General features: G+C 36.8%; 1 protein-coding gene across 1 annotated transcript in view; it reads left to right on the top strand.

Moving 5' to 3' along the window:
* Nucleotides 1–15,760, top strand: part of LOC104511322 (cadherin-7) — a gene marked incomplete at its 5' end in the record, with an annotated part of 16,154 nt that extends 394 nt beyond the window's left edge. Inside the window, 4 exons of the mRNA XM_010153890.1 lie at nucleotides 2,435–2,556; nucleotides 4,033–4,150; nucleotides 6,139–6,390; nucleotides 15,203–15,760. Coding sequence (XP_010152192.1) covers nucleotides 2,435–2,556; nucleotides 4,033–4,150; nucleotides 6,139–6,390; nucleotides 15,203–15,696 — 986 coding nt within the window. The remainder of the gene's footprint in view (nucleotides 1–2,434; nucleotides 2,557–4,032; nucleotides 4,151–6,138; nucleotides 6,391–15,202) is intronic.
* Between the last annotated feature and the right edge of the window lie 252 nt (nucleotides 15,761–16,012).

Genomic DNA, 16,012 nt, shown 5'->3' with positions numbered 1-16,012 from the left:
AGCAGTCGGCGCGGGCAGTCCAGAAAGCCAACCGTATCCTGGGCTATGTCAGGAGAAGTGTGGCCAGCAGGATGAGGAAAGTGATTCTGGCCCTCTACTCTGCTCTTGTGAGACCCCACCTGGAGTACTGCGTCCAGCTGTGGAACCCTCAACATAAGAAGGATACGGACTGGTTGGAGCAAGTCCAGAGGAGGCCCACGAAGATGCTCAGAGGGCTGAAACACTTCTCCTGTGTTGAAAGGCTGAGAAAATTGGGCTTGTTTAGCCTGGAGAAGAGAAGGCTCCACGGAGACCTTATAGCACCTTCCAGTACCTGAAGGGGCCTACAAGGAAGCTGTGGGGGACTTTTTACAAGGGCCTGTAGTGACAGGACAAGGGGTAACAGATTTAAATTGAAAGCAGGAAGATTTAGATTAGGTATCAGGAAGAAATTCTTCCCAGAGAGGGTGGTGAGGCACTGGCACAGGTTGCCCAGAGAAGCTGTGGATGCCCCATCCCTGGAAGTGTTCAAGGCCAGGCTGGATGAGGCTTTGAGCAACCTGGTCTAGTGGAAGGGGTCCCTGCCCATGGCAGGGGGGGTGGAACTACATGATCTTTAAGGTCCCTTCCAACCCAAACCATTCTAAGATTCTATGATTCAGTATCTGTTCTTTATTTGCCTCACAACATGTGTAGTATTTTGACTTCTGAAAAACAAGGACAAAGGAAGATGAAATATGTTATGTCAGCAGTCTCAGTCCAAGTCTCATTAGAGGGAAAAAGTGATATGAACTATAGAGGAGAGCAGTTAGCTCATCTTAGTGATGGCACTAATTTAGAGTTGATTTCTGTTGGTTAACTACAGCATTCTTCAAAGATAGGAAGGAAATGGGATGTGAAAGCTCGTGTGGTTTCAGTTTCCTTATTCTAAAACTGTAGGGGATATTTTGTACTTGGTATCTTTTGTGGTGTAAGATGAAGTGTTAACTAATCAAGCCCTTCAAGCAACATACAAGAATTCTGTTAATGCAAGTTTAAACCTAAACTTGTTCAGCTCTGAATGAATTATGTGAAAAACTATATGGTTTTGCCTTTATATTTGAGGAATTTATTTCACCAAATTTCATCCTTATTACTTCTCTGTTGTGCTGTGATAATAAAAGAGTTATCAGTTCTCTGGCCTGCTATTTTAAAAATCTTCACTTCTTCCTTTCAATGACGTTAATTTAATGTTTAACCTGAAAGCTAACATTTATCATTTAGTGTCTCTATGGATTTATCTTGTATTCTCAGAAGTAGAAGTTTGGTCTAGGAGGTCAGCATGGAAACCAAAAATTTTCCTGGATAGTAACAAAAATTACAAGGTAGCCAAGGGCCGTACCTGACACAAGTGAGAGTCTAGGGGCACAAGTAATACCTTACAGTGCTTTAATTTGTGTCCATGTCCTGCTTGGTTGTCAATAAGCTTAAATCAGCAGTGCAAAGAGTTGGTGTCAAAATTGCTTACTCCTCTGGTATTTCACATGGGGAATAAAAAAAAAACACCAAAACAAAGCAAAACTCTTTGTGATCTACAATTGGATGTAGTGCTTTAAATATGTATAATATTTACTAAAATGTGATTTTACTCAGTACAAAAAGATAGATACATATTTGAAGGTTTGCACAGATTTTCATTCTGCCCTGCTCTATCACCAGTATTAGCACTTGTGTTAAAAAAATAATGCAATCTCTCTTTTCCCTGCTGCAAAACAGAAGTGTGATCTAGCAAACTAAGTATACCACACACTGATGTAATTTATGCTTAGTCCAAAACTATCTACTATTTAAATTTAAATTGTGACATTGGAACTTGAACAGATTCGTATTTCCACTTTAGATGTGCATCAGTTTAAGAATATGATGCACATTTTAGGTGTTCAACGTGTTAATGACAGTGTTGAAATATTTAGTTGGGTGTGCACTTCAAATATTTTGGGATTTGATTGGGAGTACAGCCTCCTCTTTTTTGTTACACATAGCTGATGGAATTCTTGTTTTAACTTCTTAATAGACTGATCAATCTGAATTGCAACAAAAAATTTATTTAACCCATAATAACCGGGCTGTTCCCCATACGAATATTGCTGTTCTGGCTAGCTCTTAGTGGTGGTTTTACATCATCTTGCTCTTATCCGTCCATATGATGTGATTCAATGTTGTGAATAGTAAGGTAGGTTTTCAGTTTATCCATGAGAGTAAAATCTTAGTTTAATTGAAGCAGCTGGAAAAAATAAACATTATTCCCAGTAGGTCCAGTAGATCAAGACAAGAGCTTCCTTTGTCATTCTAGGAGGGTTTGTAATTGATTTGACATGTATACGCAAAAGAAGAATGCAAATGAAAAATGTACTGACCCAAAGAAGAACTTACAAGGAGGAGTTCTTGATTGCTTTGTTGGGTTCTGTTCCTATAGAGAATCCAGCGCAGATTGGGAGAGGTTATGTAGCCATCACTATACTTGACATCAATGACAATGCCCCAGAGTTTGCCATGGAGTATGAGACAACTGTCTGTGAAAATGCTCAGCCTGGTCAGGTACGCTTGATAGTTTTTTTAGGTTTATTTTTATCAGATAGGCAGCCACTCCTTATGAAAGCCTGACAGCTTTAAGATAAAATATAATCAGCTTACGGAAATAAAAACAATGCTTTGATGTGTAACACAAGCAAATATTAATCAAACTCTAACATTTTCACCACAACTCTGAAGAGAAAGACTTGTGTAAAAATTACTTTTTGAAGATGCTGTTAAAATCTCTGGCTTTCTTACTTACATAATGGATACATTTTGTGAAACTCACCCAGTTTTGAATAATATTAATTATGTGTACTTCCTAATTTTTCTGGGAAATGGGAAGTCATAACACAGAGGTTAATCTATGTTATGACCTACTATTCCTAAAATGAGTAGACACTTTTATTTCCCTTAGGAAGTATGGTCCATAAGGCCAGAATTTCACATGGAGATGTGTTCCTGCCATACTCCCCAGTGGTTTTAACTCCCTAAATGTATTCCATTGGTCCTGGACTTAACTAAAAGTATCTGGTGTTGTTCATCCTCGCTGTCTTTCATAGTTGGACTTTTGCTCTCTACTTTGTAAGATCTCTGAAAATATATGCATTTTCTCATTCTTTCTTGTCTCTCCCAGAAAACTAGATGTTTCACACACATAGATCCCACATATTCCTTGGTAGACTTTACACTTTTGTGCTTTCCCCTAGAATATTGTCCTTCCTGTGGCAGATGTTTATTATACATTTCAAAACCACAACATAATTTAAATCCTTAGTAGAAAACACTACAATTATTAGCTTGTGTTCATAGAAACAAAACATGTGTTCTCTTATTACAATACCTTTTTGTTTTCCATGTGATCTAGTCAGAACCCTTAGCTCTGATTATTCACTCTTTATGGATTTTAAACAATAGTGACTCTTTTTTTTAGACAGATTTTGACAGAATTTAGGAAATAAAATTGGAAAAAAATAATAATAAGAAAAAATAAATCCCAGAAAAGATTAATATACTTATGACTTGGGTTTTTATTTTTCATTATATTAAAAAAAAGGATATGAATTAAAATGATCAAAACCATAATCATCTCCTTGCGAAAGTTTACAGTATTGATTGCTGATACTGATAAATACATTAAGGGTCATCCGGAAGATAGTTCTTCCACTGCTATGCAGTTTATACTCCAAGCCCTCAGGAACGACGGGACCTAACTTTCTCACAGGAACTATAGATCATTGATTTTGGCCAATAAAGTTGGTACATGGAAAGTAGAGTCAAGTCCCATTTTAGTTACAGTAGGGACTGTATATGCTTAAGAGGTTAGAAAACCAAAATTCAGTATGAGCAGGAATCAAGGGAGGGCTGATACTTTGATAGGTAATAGAGAGGTTATACACGTGTGTGTGTATACATATATATATATATATACACACACATGCAGTTTATTTATGGTTCTTGCCAGTCCAAACAATGAAACCCTTATGTATCTCAAAATAGGTGATCCAGAAAATCAGTGCAATTGATAAAGATGACCCACCAAATGGCCATCAGTTCTACTTCAGTTTAACAGCAGAAGCAGCAAATAACCACAATTTTACACTGCAGGACAACAAAGGTAAGGACATTTTTTTTGGGTAAATATTCACCAATAATACCTTCCATTTTGAAAATATCATGCTGATTATGTCCTACATAAACTGCTGTTCTGTTAAGGACATAAATTAAACTACAGTCACCCTGCAAAATAATTTTATCTGTAGATCATTTGTCAAGAGAATTAAGCTGTTGTTTGAGTAATTTTAAGCCTTGAGCAAAATGGAGCATCTTCAAATTATTTTTTTTTTTTCCACCGTAAGTCACTCTTCTCACATTCTTTTTCCTTATATTTATAGGTTTTTATCTAAATTAGATTTTACCTTGGAGCAGTGACTGAAAAATGTCCAGGAATTCATGTTTTATTAATAGAACTTAGGGATAAAAATGAGTATATGGTAAATAGTAAGGGTATTTTTTTTTTTTTTTAGAAAATGCATATTTTCAGTCAGTATGCCACCTATTGAAGAATGCTTTTGATAATGGAAGCTGCCTAAAATATTTATACAGACTTCTTATGATTATTTCCCCAAAGACTTATGCAAAGTCTCCTATTGACATCGTGTTTCTACTAGTTAAAATATCTGAGAACATACTTCTAATTAGTAGTCTCATTAGTTGCACCGCAGAGTATGGCAGCTGGGCATGTATCCGTCAGTTTAGCTATTAGCTAAAGCAAATAGAACTAAATAGGCACTATGTTACTCTTGCATTGCTCTTTTATGGATCAGTACTAAACCAGAGCTACAAAGTCATCCTTATTAAGAAAACAAGAAAAACTGACATATGGTGGACTAAAGGATACTGTTTGTACAGACAGACTTTGAACAACATTCACTAAGTATAACATGTGACCTAATAAAGTTCTCTCAGCTATTTATTGCCTTACCCTGTGTGTTGTTACTGACGTATAATTTTCTTCATATCAGCAGCTTGCAGTTTGAAACTGAAGACTGTAATAGTAACAATGATGAAAAGAATAAAAATGCATTAGAATAAGACTCTGTTCAGAAATCTGACATTGTTACAAGTACTCTAAAGTTAATGAAAAGGCAGTCCCTTTTCCAGAGAATTTATAATCTGAAAAAATTAATAACAGACTTTTATTAATAACAGCCAGTAAAACCTATGGAGTTACAAGACACAGCAGAAGTTGCCTCTGCTGTATGAAGTGCTTACATATTTTTCCAGATAAGTCATAATAGATGACACAACAAGATGATTTACAGGACTATCAATATATCTGTCTATAGATAGATAGATAGATTGACCGACCGACCGGCCTTTTCTATACATTCTAGGAGATGCAGCTCCCTGCCTCCAAGAGCTGTCAACTTGTATTGAACACAGTGAGTTTGCATATATTTTCTGGAACTCATGGACTTTTTAATTGTCCAACTCAGAGTAACAGCGCACCACACATTTTTGATTATATTAGTCATCTTGACTCAGAGGAGACTGAAAACAAGTGAATGTCTTCATTACATGGGCAATTACCTGTGTTTGTGCACCAACTGGATATTTTGCATTCAAAAAATATTTTGTTGTTTTTCAGAACTTATTCTCTTGTTAATATATTAATTCCTTCCAGTAATATGATATTTATATCTGTAAAAAAATTGAAATAGATCCTTGGAAATCAGACCTGAAACTTGTATACAGATACTTAATCTCATCACTGAAGGATGAATTTTTTGGTTTTTTATAATGATCTCATCTTCAACTACTTATCAAGAATTTGGAACTGTGAGTTTAACTAAAACCAAATATACCTCTGCAATTTTGAAACTCTCTTTTTATCGGAAAATATAAATATTTTTGTTTAGTTGGGTATCATTTCTCAGCTGATCATATCTCTGCAGCTTCAGAAATACATGACCAGGAAAGTTAATATCTTGTTGAAATAATATAAATGGGTTTGCAAAGACATTTAAGTGACAGTATAATTTGTAGGATAGTGTTTTACAAAGGGAATGTATTTTATACTTATCTTTTTTTTCCTTTATCTAGATAACACTGCAACAGTCTTAACCAGAAGAAATGGATTCCGAAGACAGGAACAGTCTGTTTTCTACTTGCCAATATTCATTGTGGACAGTGGATCACCTTCACTTAGTAGCACTAATACACTCACCATCAGAGTCTGTGATTGTGATGCAGAGGGTATTGCTCAGACATGCAATGCAGAAGCATATATCTTGCCTGCAGGACTTAGCACTGGAGCCCTGATAGCAATATTGGCTTGCGTCTTGACACTGCTCGGTATGTCTTCTTCCTGTTACCTTTATTTTCTGTTCAGTGTATAGCAGCAAAAGACTATATATATATATATATATATATATCTCCACCCCTGCCCTGATTTCTGTAAACAGGGACACAGCATTCCAGGCAGAACAGCATTTCATAGAATCAGAGAATGGTTTGGGTTGGAAGGGACCTTAAAGATCATTTAGTTCCAACCTCCCCGACATGGACAGAGACACCGTACACTAGAAGGTGTTTTCCACATTTTGTGTTGGGATTTTCAACTTCAGATACTACTTTCTATGTCAACCTGCCTGCATTTTTCTATATGAAATAACAGTAAAAGAAAAAAAAAGATAACCTACAAGAAATGTAAAATTTAAGAGGTAGACAAGTTGTTTTATGGAAGTACTTTTATTTATTAGAAAATGCAACAGATGTCATTTATTGATGGGATTTTATTTAGTTGAATGTTTTCTACAGAATGATCTTTTGTTACTTCTGCAGCTGGTAGCACAGTTGGATTTTATGTTTTGCAGTGAGACTGCAACTAGATAAAAGACAGTGGACAACTGTAGAACAGTGTCAACATCCAAGTTTGCTTAGCATTTGTCCTTTCATGCCTAGTCCTTAAACAAAATAACTACATGGTAGTAGTAAAGGCCTAATCAAGATGAAGGATGTAGATGAGTGAAAGTGCAGTTTGGCTTATTGTCAGAAAAATCACATGTTAACAAGAGTATTGACACAGCACAGAAGAATTCTTGAGTGCTCTTCATTGCTGTCAATGGAGAGATTTTTCTCTTCTGTGGCTGTACATATCAGTCTAAAGGGGAAGACCATAGTCTCCTCAGGTTATTATAATCCCAGTGGTACTTTATCTGTCACTGCTATCCAAGAAATTTGAATAAGTCAAATCAACAGAATTTTTTCAACACTTCTGTTCATGGCAGTATTTCAACAATGTATAGATTTCTCTTCTTGTTGACTGATTCAATGCACTGTAAACCATTAGACACACAAAGTCGTAGAATCATAGAATGGTTTGGGTTGGACGGGACCTTAAAGATCACATAGTTCCAAAACCCCTTCCATGGGCAGGGAAACCTTCCAGTAGACCAGGTTGCTCAAAGCCTCATCCAGCCTGGCCTTGAAGACAGCCAGGGATGAGGCATGCACAGCTTCTCTGGGCAACCTGTTCCAGTGCTTCACCACCCTCTCTGAAAGAATTTTTTCCTGATATCTAATATAAATCTACCCTCTTTCAGTTTAAATCCGTTACCCCTTGTCCTGTCACTACAAGCCTTTGTAAAAAGTCACCCACCCAGCTTCCTTGTAGCCCCTTCAGGTACGGGAAGGCTGCTATAAGGTCTCCTCGGAGCCTCTTCTTCTCCAGGCTAAAGAAGCCCAACTGTCTCAGCCTTTCATCACAGGAGAGGTGTTCCAGCCCTCTGAGCATCTTTGTGGCCTCCTCTGGACTCGCTCCAAGTGGTCAATACCCTACTTATGCTGGGGGCCCCACAGCTGGACAGAGTACTACAGGTGGGGTCTCATGAGAGCAGAGTGGAAGGGGAGAATCCTCTCCCTCAATCTTCTGGCCACGCTTCTCTAGATACAGACCAAGAAATGGTTGGATTCCTGGGCTGCCAGTGCACATTGCAGGCTCATATTCAGCTTTTCACCCACCAGTACCCCTAAGAAAGAAATGTGCATTCTGCTACAAACATTTCTCAGTGTTTGTACTCAGAATGTTTGTCCTCAATGTTTGAACTGAAAAATAGAAATGCTCTTTCATTGTGGTTACATAGTAAGAAAAATCACTACCTCCTCAATGAACACAACTGACTTACTCAGTAGCTATATATAGGAGGTGACATTTGCAGACTTTTCCATATTTGTGACAAAAAAACTTAACAACATAAAATTGTTTAAACTCCCTCAACACATGGTTAAGACTAAGTTTAAGGAGAAAAAGAAGGGAATGATTACCAAACTTTTTAAAGGAATATTTTATAAATACCGTATTTCAGGTAGTTTTTCTAGACCTTTTATACAATTGAATGTATTTTATTTGGACATGAAGCTAAATGGTAGAGTTCAAAAAGATATACAAAGATTCTCTTATATCAAATGGCATTGGCATCAGTAGAAAACCACCCATTAGAAGCTTCAGTCAAATGTACTTAAGAAGAAAAGTTCTGTAGCAATATCAGTTCAATTCATCACAAATTATAATGCCACCATTTCTGTTATACATGAAGAGCAAACTTCTGAAGATTATATAAGAAACTGCTGTATATACAACACAGTCTGATCTGGGCATATGCTTTTCTTAAATAGGATCCATATGTCTTAGAGTAGAGCATGTGGAGACACAGCATGTAACCAGGCAATAACTGGCTTATTCTACTCAGTACACCAGGGTTCAAATGCAACCAATAAATCAAGGAACCTGAGGTTTTATTCTGGTCATTTTTAGAGTGTGCCAGATGAGCATTTGGTAAAGAATGAGGATAAGCTCTCTGAACATAGTGGACAGTACACTGAAGAAGAATCTTGCATATGACCACATTCATTTTATTTGTCAAAGAACTGGATTTCCAAATTCAGCTATCTGAATACATCACCACTGTTTATCCAAAGAGACATTTGTATGTACTGTCATCACTTCCAATCCAAACTTCAAATTCAATCATGCTGCTGTTTTGTTCCCAGCCAGGTGCCAGTCTTCACAAGGAAGAGGTACCTAAGCATCACTGCTGCCCAGTGAAACCCCAGTAAAGTGCTGTTGCTAGTGTGGGCCCAAAACCTTTCTTCTTCTCTCATTTGTTCCTAGAAGTCATTTTCTGGGATCAGCTGAATGGTAGAACTACTAGGAATTTACTTTCTCCATTTTTCCTTTTAGTTTTCACATCCATTCCTGACAAAAAATCCTGAAGAACCACTAGCACAGCATAAAAAAATAGACTTCAGTTGTTGGCAAGTGATTCCAGGATGGAATCAAGGGATGGAATCAAGGGATGCGACTTTTTGTGTAAGAATTTATCAGTGAAAAGAGGAGACAGGCTTCCAGATGTACATTTTTTCTGACCCAAGCTTAACAAACAGTGCAAGTCCAGTCACATTCATCAATGTCATCTCAATGTGAGTGCCAAGTGTAAAGTGGAGGAAGCATGAAATTTGCATAAATGTCATGGATACATGCATTCTGGCACTAGTATCTTGAATTCTCAACAAGGTCTTATCTTCTTAAAGTTAGTATGATACAATTTGATACTTGTTCTTGACCCATACATCCCTTTGTCTAATAGATAACTGTTTCTTTTGACCATGACTAAGATTGTCTCAGTGGTTTTACTTAAACAACCAATCAGTTTTAGATAAGAACAAAATTGTCACTGATGCTAAGAAGGAAGAATGTTGCTAAATCATATTATTTATGCTAATTACATATAATATGCTTAGACTATTTTTTCAAACTAAAATAAATTTTCAAAGTTAAAAAAAATTTACCAAAAATTTTTCCCTCCTTTAGATTGAGATTAAATTCTAAATTTTCTTGCACAAGAAACTTGCAGTAGTTTGTTATTTACTCAAAAGACCTTTATAATTAATCACTCTGCAGTGATTTATGTTTTAAAAGAAGAAAACTAAAGAAAAAAAAGGTGCCTGCAACTTACTCCATATAAAGCATATGAAAAGCTGGTTTGTATTCATTTTAGGCTGCACATAATTTTTAGAGAACTAAGTAGGAATTTCTTAACTCCTCTGAAATATATATGATAATTTAAATCAAGGTAATTTGTTTTTCAGTTAGCATTTTTGAGACACAATAATTGCTTTTGTAACAAGTCATTAGCATAAAATATGTACATAAAATCATACAAGAAAAGAATGTTCACCTTTATATAATCCAGTTGAATTTGAGAGGTTAAAGATTTTCTTTGTATTCAAACAATAGAATGCTAGATTGGCATAATGCTTTTTCATTATTTTTATCTTCCATACTTTTGAATATAATCTATTAGAACCACCTATTTTCTTAGAAACACAACAGAAAGCCTCTTGTTAGTGTGGTTATACATTGATTAAACTTCAAAATACAGATTTAATTTATTTTTTTTTTTCACATGAAAGATGAGGGATTTGTTATTATCACAATATCTACAAGAACCAGTGCACTGTCAGCAAGTCTGCTGATGGCACCAAACTGTGTCATGGGGTTGACACGCTGGAGGGAAGGGATGCCATCCAGGGGGACCTGGACAGGCTGGAGAGGTGGGCCACTGCCAACCTCATGGAGTTCAACAAGGCCAAGTGCAAGGTCCTGCACCTGGGTCAGGGCAATCCCAAGCACAAGTACAGGCTGGGTGGAGAGTGGATAGAGAGCAGCTCCGAGGAGAAGGACTTGGGGTACTGGTAGACGAAAAGCTGAACATAAGCCAGCAGTGTGCGCTGGCAGCTGAGAAAGCCAACCGTATCCTGGGCTGTATCCAGAGAAGTGTGGCCAGCAGGTCGAGGGAGGGGATTCTGCCCCTGTACTCTGCTCTGGTGAGACCCCACCTGGAGAATTGGAGTATCCTTCAACATAAGAAGGGTATCGACTGGTTGGAGTGAGTCCAGAGGAGGCCACAAAGATGCTCAGAGGGCTGGAGCACCTCTGCTATGGGGACAGGCAGAGACAGTTGGGCTTGTTCAGCCTGGAGAAGAGAAGGCTCTGGGGAGACTTTATTGCAGCCTTCCAGTACCTGTGGGGGCCTACAAGAAAGCTGGAGGGTGACGTTTTACATGGGCCTGAAGTGACAGGACAAGGGGTAATGGGTTTAAATTGAAAGAGGGTAGATTTTGATTTGATATAAGGAAGAAATTCTTCTTAGAGAGTTTGGTAGGGCACTGGGACAGGTTGCTCAGAGAAGCTGTGGATGCCCCATCCCTGGATGTGTTCAAGGCCAGGCTGGATGAGGCTTTGCGCAAACTGGGCTAGTGGAAGGTGTGGCAGGGGGTTTGGAACTAGATGATCTTTAAGGTCTCTTCCAACCCAAACCGTTCCGTGATTCTATGAACCTAATTAAATCAGCACACATAGTTGTGTGATTCATAAACAGTCCTAGTCGTAAGAATCTTACTCTCTGAATAGGTAAAATGTTTACAGGAAGTGCCTGTGTAGCATGTGTGGGTTTTGTCTTGCAGTTTTAAAAGTGAGAAATCTATAACTTTTAATTTGGGGGTATCCAAATTAACTGATTTATAGGGTGGTTGAGTATTCAATGTAGAAGCTGTTTTCTGAAAGTTATAGAGCTTATTAGGGTCACTCAGTGTGGACACTTAAAGGTCACATTTACTTTGCAAATATCAATCCAAGCTGAATAAACAACAGTTATATATGAAGCTTGTTAACTGGGATTTAAATGCAGATTCTCTGAGTCTTGGCCTCTGTAATCCCCAAATCTCATCTGACTCTACTGCCAACTGCAAGGTATAACTAAATAGGTTATTAGTGTGCTGCTTAGATGGCTAAGGATCTCCAGCTTTATGAATCATGACACACCTGAGGCATAAACCAATGTGCAGATTTGCTTGCAGCTGATGCGGCTTATTGCTATAGTAAATGTCAGGCTTAGGGGTGTAGTGTATACAAGGCATGATAATGCTTATGATTTAATTCTGTCCCTTACTGTATAGCTCTGCATGTAGACTTCTCCCACAGGTTGTCTCATGGCTTTTATGGCTTCCTTACGAATATGTTGCAGTTGCCTTGAGTGCAAAAGGAAATAGTACTACTAAAACAGAGAAACATGCTCAGGTGACCTAAACCTGACTTTTCACAAGATCATACTGAAATGGAATTTTCATATTATTTCCATGAAGCACACTACAAAATGGCAAAACAAAAGTCCACTCTTTTATTCAAAGGAGTTTGTTTGAAGACTGATTTAGGTGAACTGATACTGCTATTATCCTTCTATATTATTCCTTCTATACTGACACAAGGATAAAAATATGTATTACCACGACTAATACAAATACAAATGACATTGTCTTTTGACTATTATGCCTGTTAAATAAAATCAACATTTGGAATGATTCAGATAAATCAGGACAAAATTTTTATTTAGATCTATTGTTTATTACTCCTGGTTATTTAGCCTTTAAAGTTAGTTACTTCTAATATTGCTTTGTTTGTTTATCTTTAAATCACATATGAAATCAGTATAGCCATCTCTTTAGCATGAGTTCAGTATACCGGTATGTAGCCAAACAAGTGGCTTCGATGTTCAATATGTATGTCCCTAAAGCTTTTCTGTTGTATTATTTCTTCTCTAAAAAAGCATAAATTTAAGTTTTGCCATGACTTAATAAGCAATGGATAAGCTTTAAAACCATTTGCACTTGATTTAGATATCAGTGAAATTTGTTTGGGCTTCTATTCATCTCTGCAGTTCCTTCAATGCAGCTTTTTTCATTTAGAGGTTAAATTTTAGTGTTCATAGCTGTTGGAAAGGCTAGAATTAATAATCTCATAAACCCATCTAAATGCTAAAATATTTAACCTTTATGAAGACTCCATATTTTTCTTGGCTTCAAGCAAGTGTGACATGTACAAGGAATACTATATAAAACATTCATTGTTTCTTGATTTTTATTCTACCTTTAGGCATACCTGCCTACTAAGTTTCCTATTTTTCACTTATTAGCAGGTATTTAACTTTCAAAATGAAGTATGTTAAGGGAGACCGTAGTGTGAAAATGCACTTACACTTGAGTAAAGGAAATTATTAGCTGTTTACTTAAAAATTGTGGGAGCAAATCTTAAAAATAATAATTAAAATGTTATGTCAATAGCAATCTTGGCTTAAATGTATATTTTTACTCTCAGCAAGCTAATTTGACTTTAATTTAAAGAATATCTTTCATAATAAGGAAAAAAAATCAGATTGGAGTCCAATTGTTGTCTCTGTGATGACGATTTTATGTTCTCTGCTGTATAATTTACAGCTCAATTTGTATTATACAAATATCAGAATGTTTTGAAATTTCCCAAAACTACTTTAAAGGTCAAAATCCTGTATTGTCAAAGTGCTTATGTAAATATTGTTCAAAGCATAATGCCTCATACTAGTGGCTTCTGAATTCAATACATAACGCATGAATCAGGAAGATGCCAGAGGCAAAAAAGTGAGAGAGAGAGCGCGATGCTGATGCTGCAGTAATATGGAGTCACAAGGCATCTGTTATTAGACAGATTGTTAGATGTATGCCTGGTAGCTACTGAAAAAAGGGGGAAAAATATTGCCTAATATATTTGTCAAAAAGTTTAGAAAAAAAATTGAACTTGTTCCAGTTTTATTTTTAGACATGCAGGGCTTCAAAGGAAGAGAAAAAGAATTGCAGAAAGTCTGCCTTTAAAGTGATCTTATGCTTTAGCCAATTACAAATAGTACCATAACATCTGTAGATGTTTTCTGCATGTATAGTCTCTGAATGATTGATTTATTCTAGCCAAATGATCCCAATATTAAATCATGCTTCATGATGACTAGATTCATATTGATTTTTTAAATTCCTCTATGAAAAGAAGGGCTTTCCAGAATGGCAGTGCTACATCATACAGTTTACGGAGGCCACATTTGAGACTACCTAGGGAAGCTCAAGCTTAATTTTATCTATATCAGCTTTTGTTTTTTCCAGATGTTTCTACATCATTTAGTTGGCACATCCAAGTACTGTAACTAAAGATTGTAAACCTTAGACATATGAATGCATATAATCACATATTCTTAAGACTGTAAATAAACATGAAGTCAGAAGAGATTAATTGAATGTGGAATGACACTTACTTTTCAGCGTACTGTTATATTTACAGTCGTAGTGACGCCTGCTATTTTCTAGGAGTATCGTTAACTCAGCAAATGTTATCCAGATGCTACAATACAGTATTAATCATTCTCTAGGAGGATGATTCACACTCCATCATGTCCCACAGATGGGTGCAATATTTGTATTGCTGGTTCCATATTTTGTGTGTCAGCAATTATGTTTCTCTATCAAAACTGTATTTGAGCAAGAGATGCCTTGAGTTAGTTTCTCCTAGTTCTTTTGGCTGCCACTGCAGTTTAATATTAACCTTCTAGCTGAAAGAAACTTTAAAGATTACATTTTTTAAATAATTACATTTCTAGCACTGTCTGATCTAATAAACTCCAGCCATAGCAATTCTCATTAGATGTAATTCATAAACCTGAAGTACAGTGCTTTGTACTTTATAGGAAAATGAGGTCTTATATAGAGATTCTTTTAATCCATAAACTAAGACAGTCTTATTTTATGCATTACTTAACAATTCAGTGTTCTCCAATCTACGTTTTTTCAATTTTTTTTTTTTTTTTTTTTTAGCAGAGATTGGCCATATACTTTTAATTCAGTCACTTCCCAAACCGTGGTTGTTAAATTATATTCAGTTGTGTTATTAATGTGCTTTTACCACTTGGGCAATTAAGAGTTCAAGAAAAGGTCTTTTTTTAATTTCATGGTGGTAAGATAGTAATAGTCAGGCTGAACAAGTCCTAAAATTTATGTTTAGCAGACAGCATAGGATATAGAATTAGAGATGAAGACATTAATCCAGAGTGGTTTTGGAACTAGTTTCTTTAACATCTAAAAAGTTTATGTTCTAAAACCTTTTTCAGAACCTGCTAGGTTTCAAATCTCACTGCATAAATTGCCTTCTATTCCCTTGGGTCTTTGCAATAGAAATCAATGAGTACTTCCACCACTAGGAAAAATATGAGGAAACTAGCATTTCTAAAACTCCAGTCTTTCTGTGTTCCAGTTCTTGTCTTGCTGATTGTCACCATGAGGCGACGGAAAAAAGAACCCCTCATTTTTGATGAAGAGAGAGATATCAGAGAGAACATTGTCAGGTACGATGATGAAGGTGGTGGAGAAGAAGACACCGAGGCTTTTGACATGGCTGCCTTGAGAAACCTCAATATCATCCGAGACACCAAGACCAGAAGGGATGTGACACCTGAGATTCAGTTCTTGAGCAGACCAACGTTTAAAAGCATCCCGGATAACGTCATTTTTAGGGAATTTATCTGGGAGAGACTAAAAGAAGCTGACGTGGACCCCTGCGCGCCACCCTACGACTCCCTGCAGACATACGCGTTTGAGGGGAACGGCTCAGTGGCAGAGTCACTGAGTTCTTTAGATTCAATCAGCTCAAACTCTGACCAGAACTACGATTACCTCAGTGACTGGGGCCCTCGCTTTAAAAGGCTTGCAGATATGTATGGTACTGGACCAGACTGCTTATACTCATAGCCTTGGAACCTTTCTATGAAAATGCACTGAAGAGTACTAAAACAGAAAACTCAACCTTACAGACTGAAGAAAGTTGTAAATATTTCTCCATTTTTAATCTTTTAGGTTTTTTGCCTTGTTGGAACATATCTTCATTAGACTTGTCCTAGGGACTGCACTGACCACACAGAATATGAGCATTTGGTGGCATTTTTGATAACATGAAATGCTCAGCCATGTTCAAATAGATAGCGACCCTCAGATACCTGCAGAGGCAACTCACTTCCAAGAGTATGTGATGCACTGTGATACCAGTGAGCCATGAGACTCTCTAGAT

Source organism: Eurypyga helias, unplaced genomic scaffold, assembly GCF_000690775.1.
Source record: "Eurypyga helias isolate BGI_N326 unplaced genomic scaffold, ASM69077v1 scaffold4726, whole genome shotgun sequence".
Classification (NCBI taxonomy): Eukaryota; Metazoa; Chordata; class Aves; order Eurypygiformes; family Eurypygidae; genus Eurypyga; species Eurypyga helias.
This window is presented reverse-complemented; position numbering and strand designations above follow the sequence as displayed.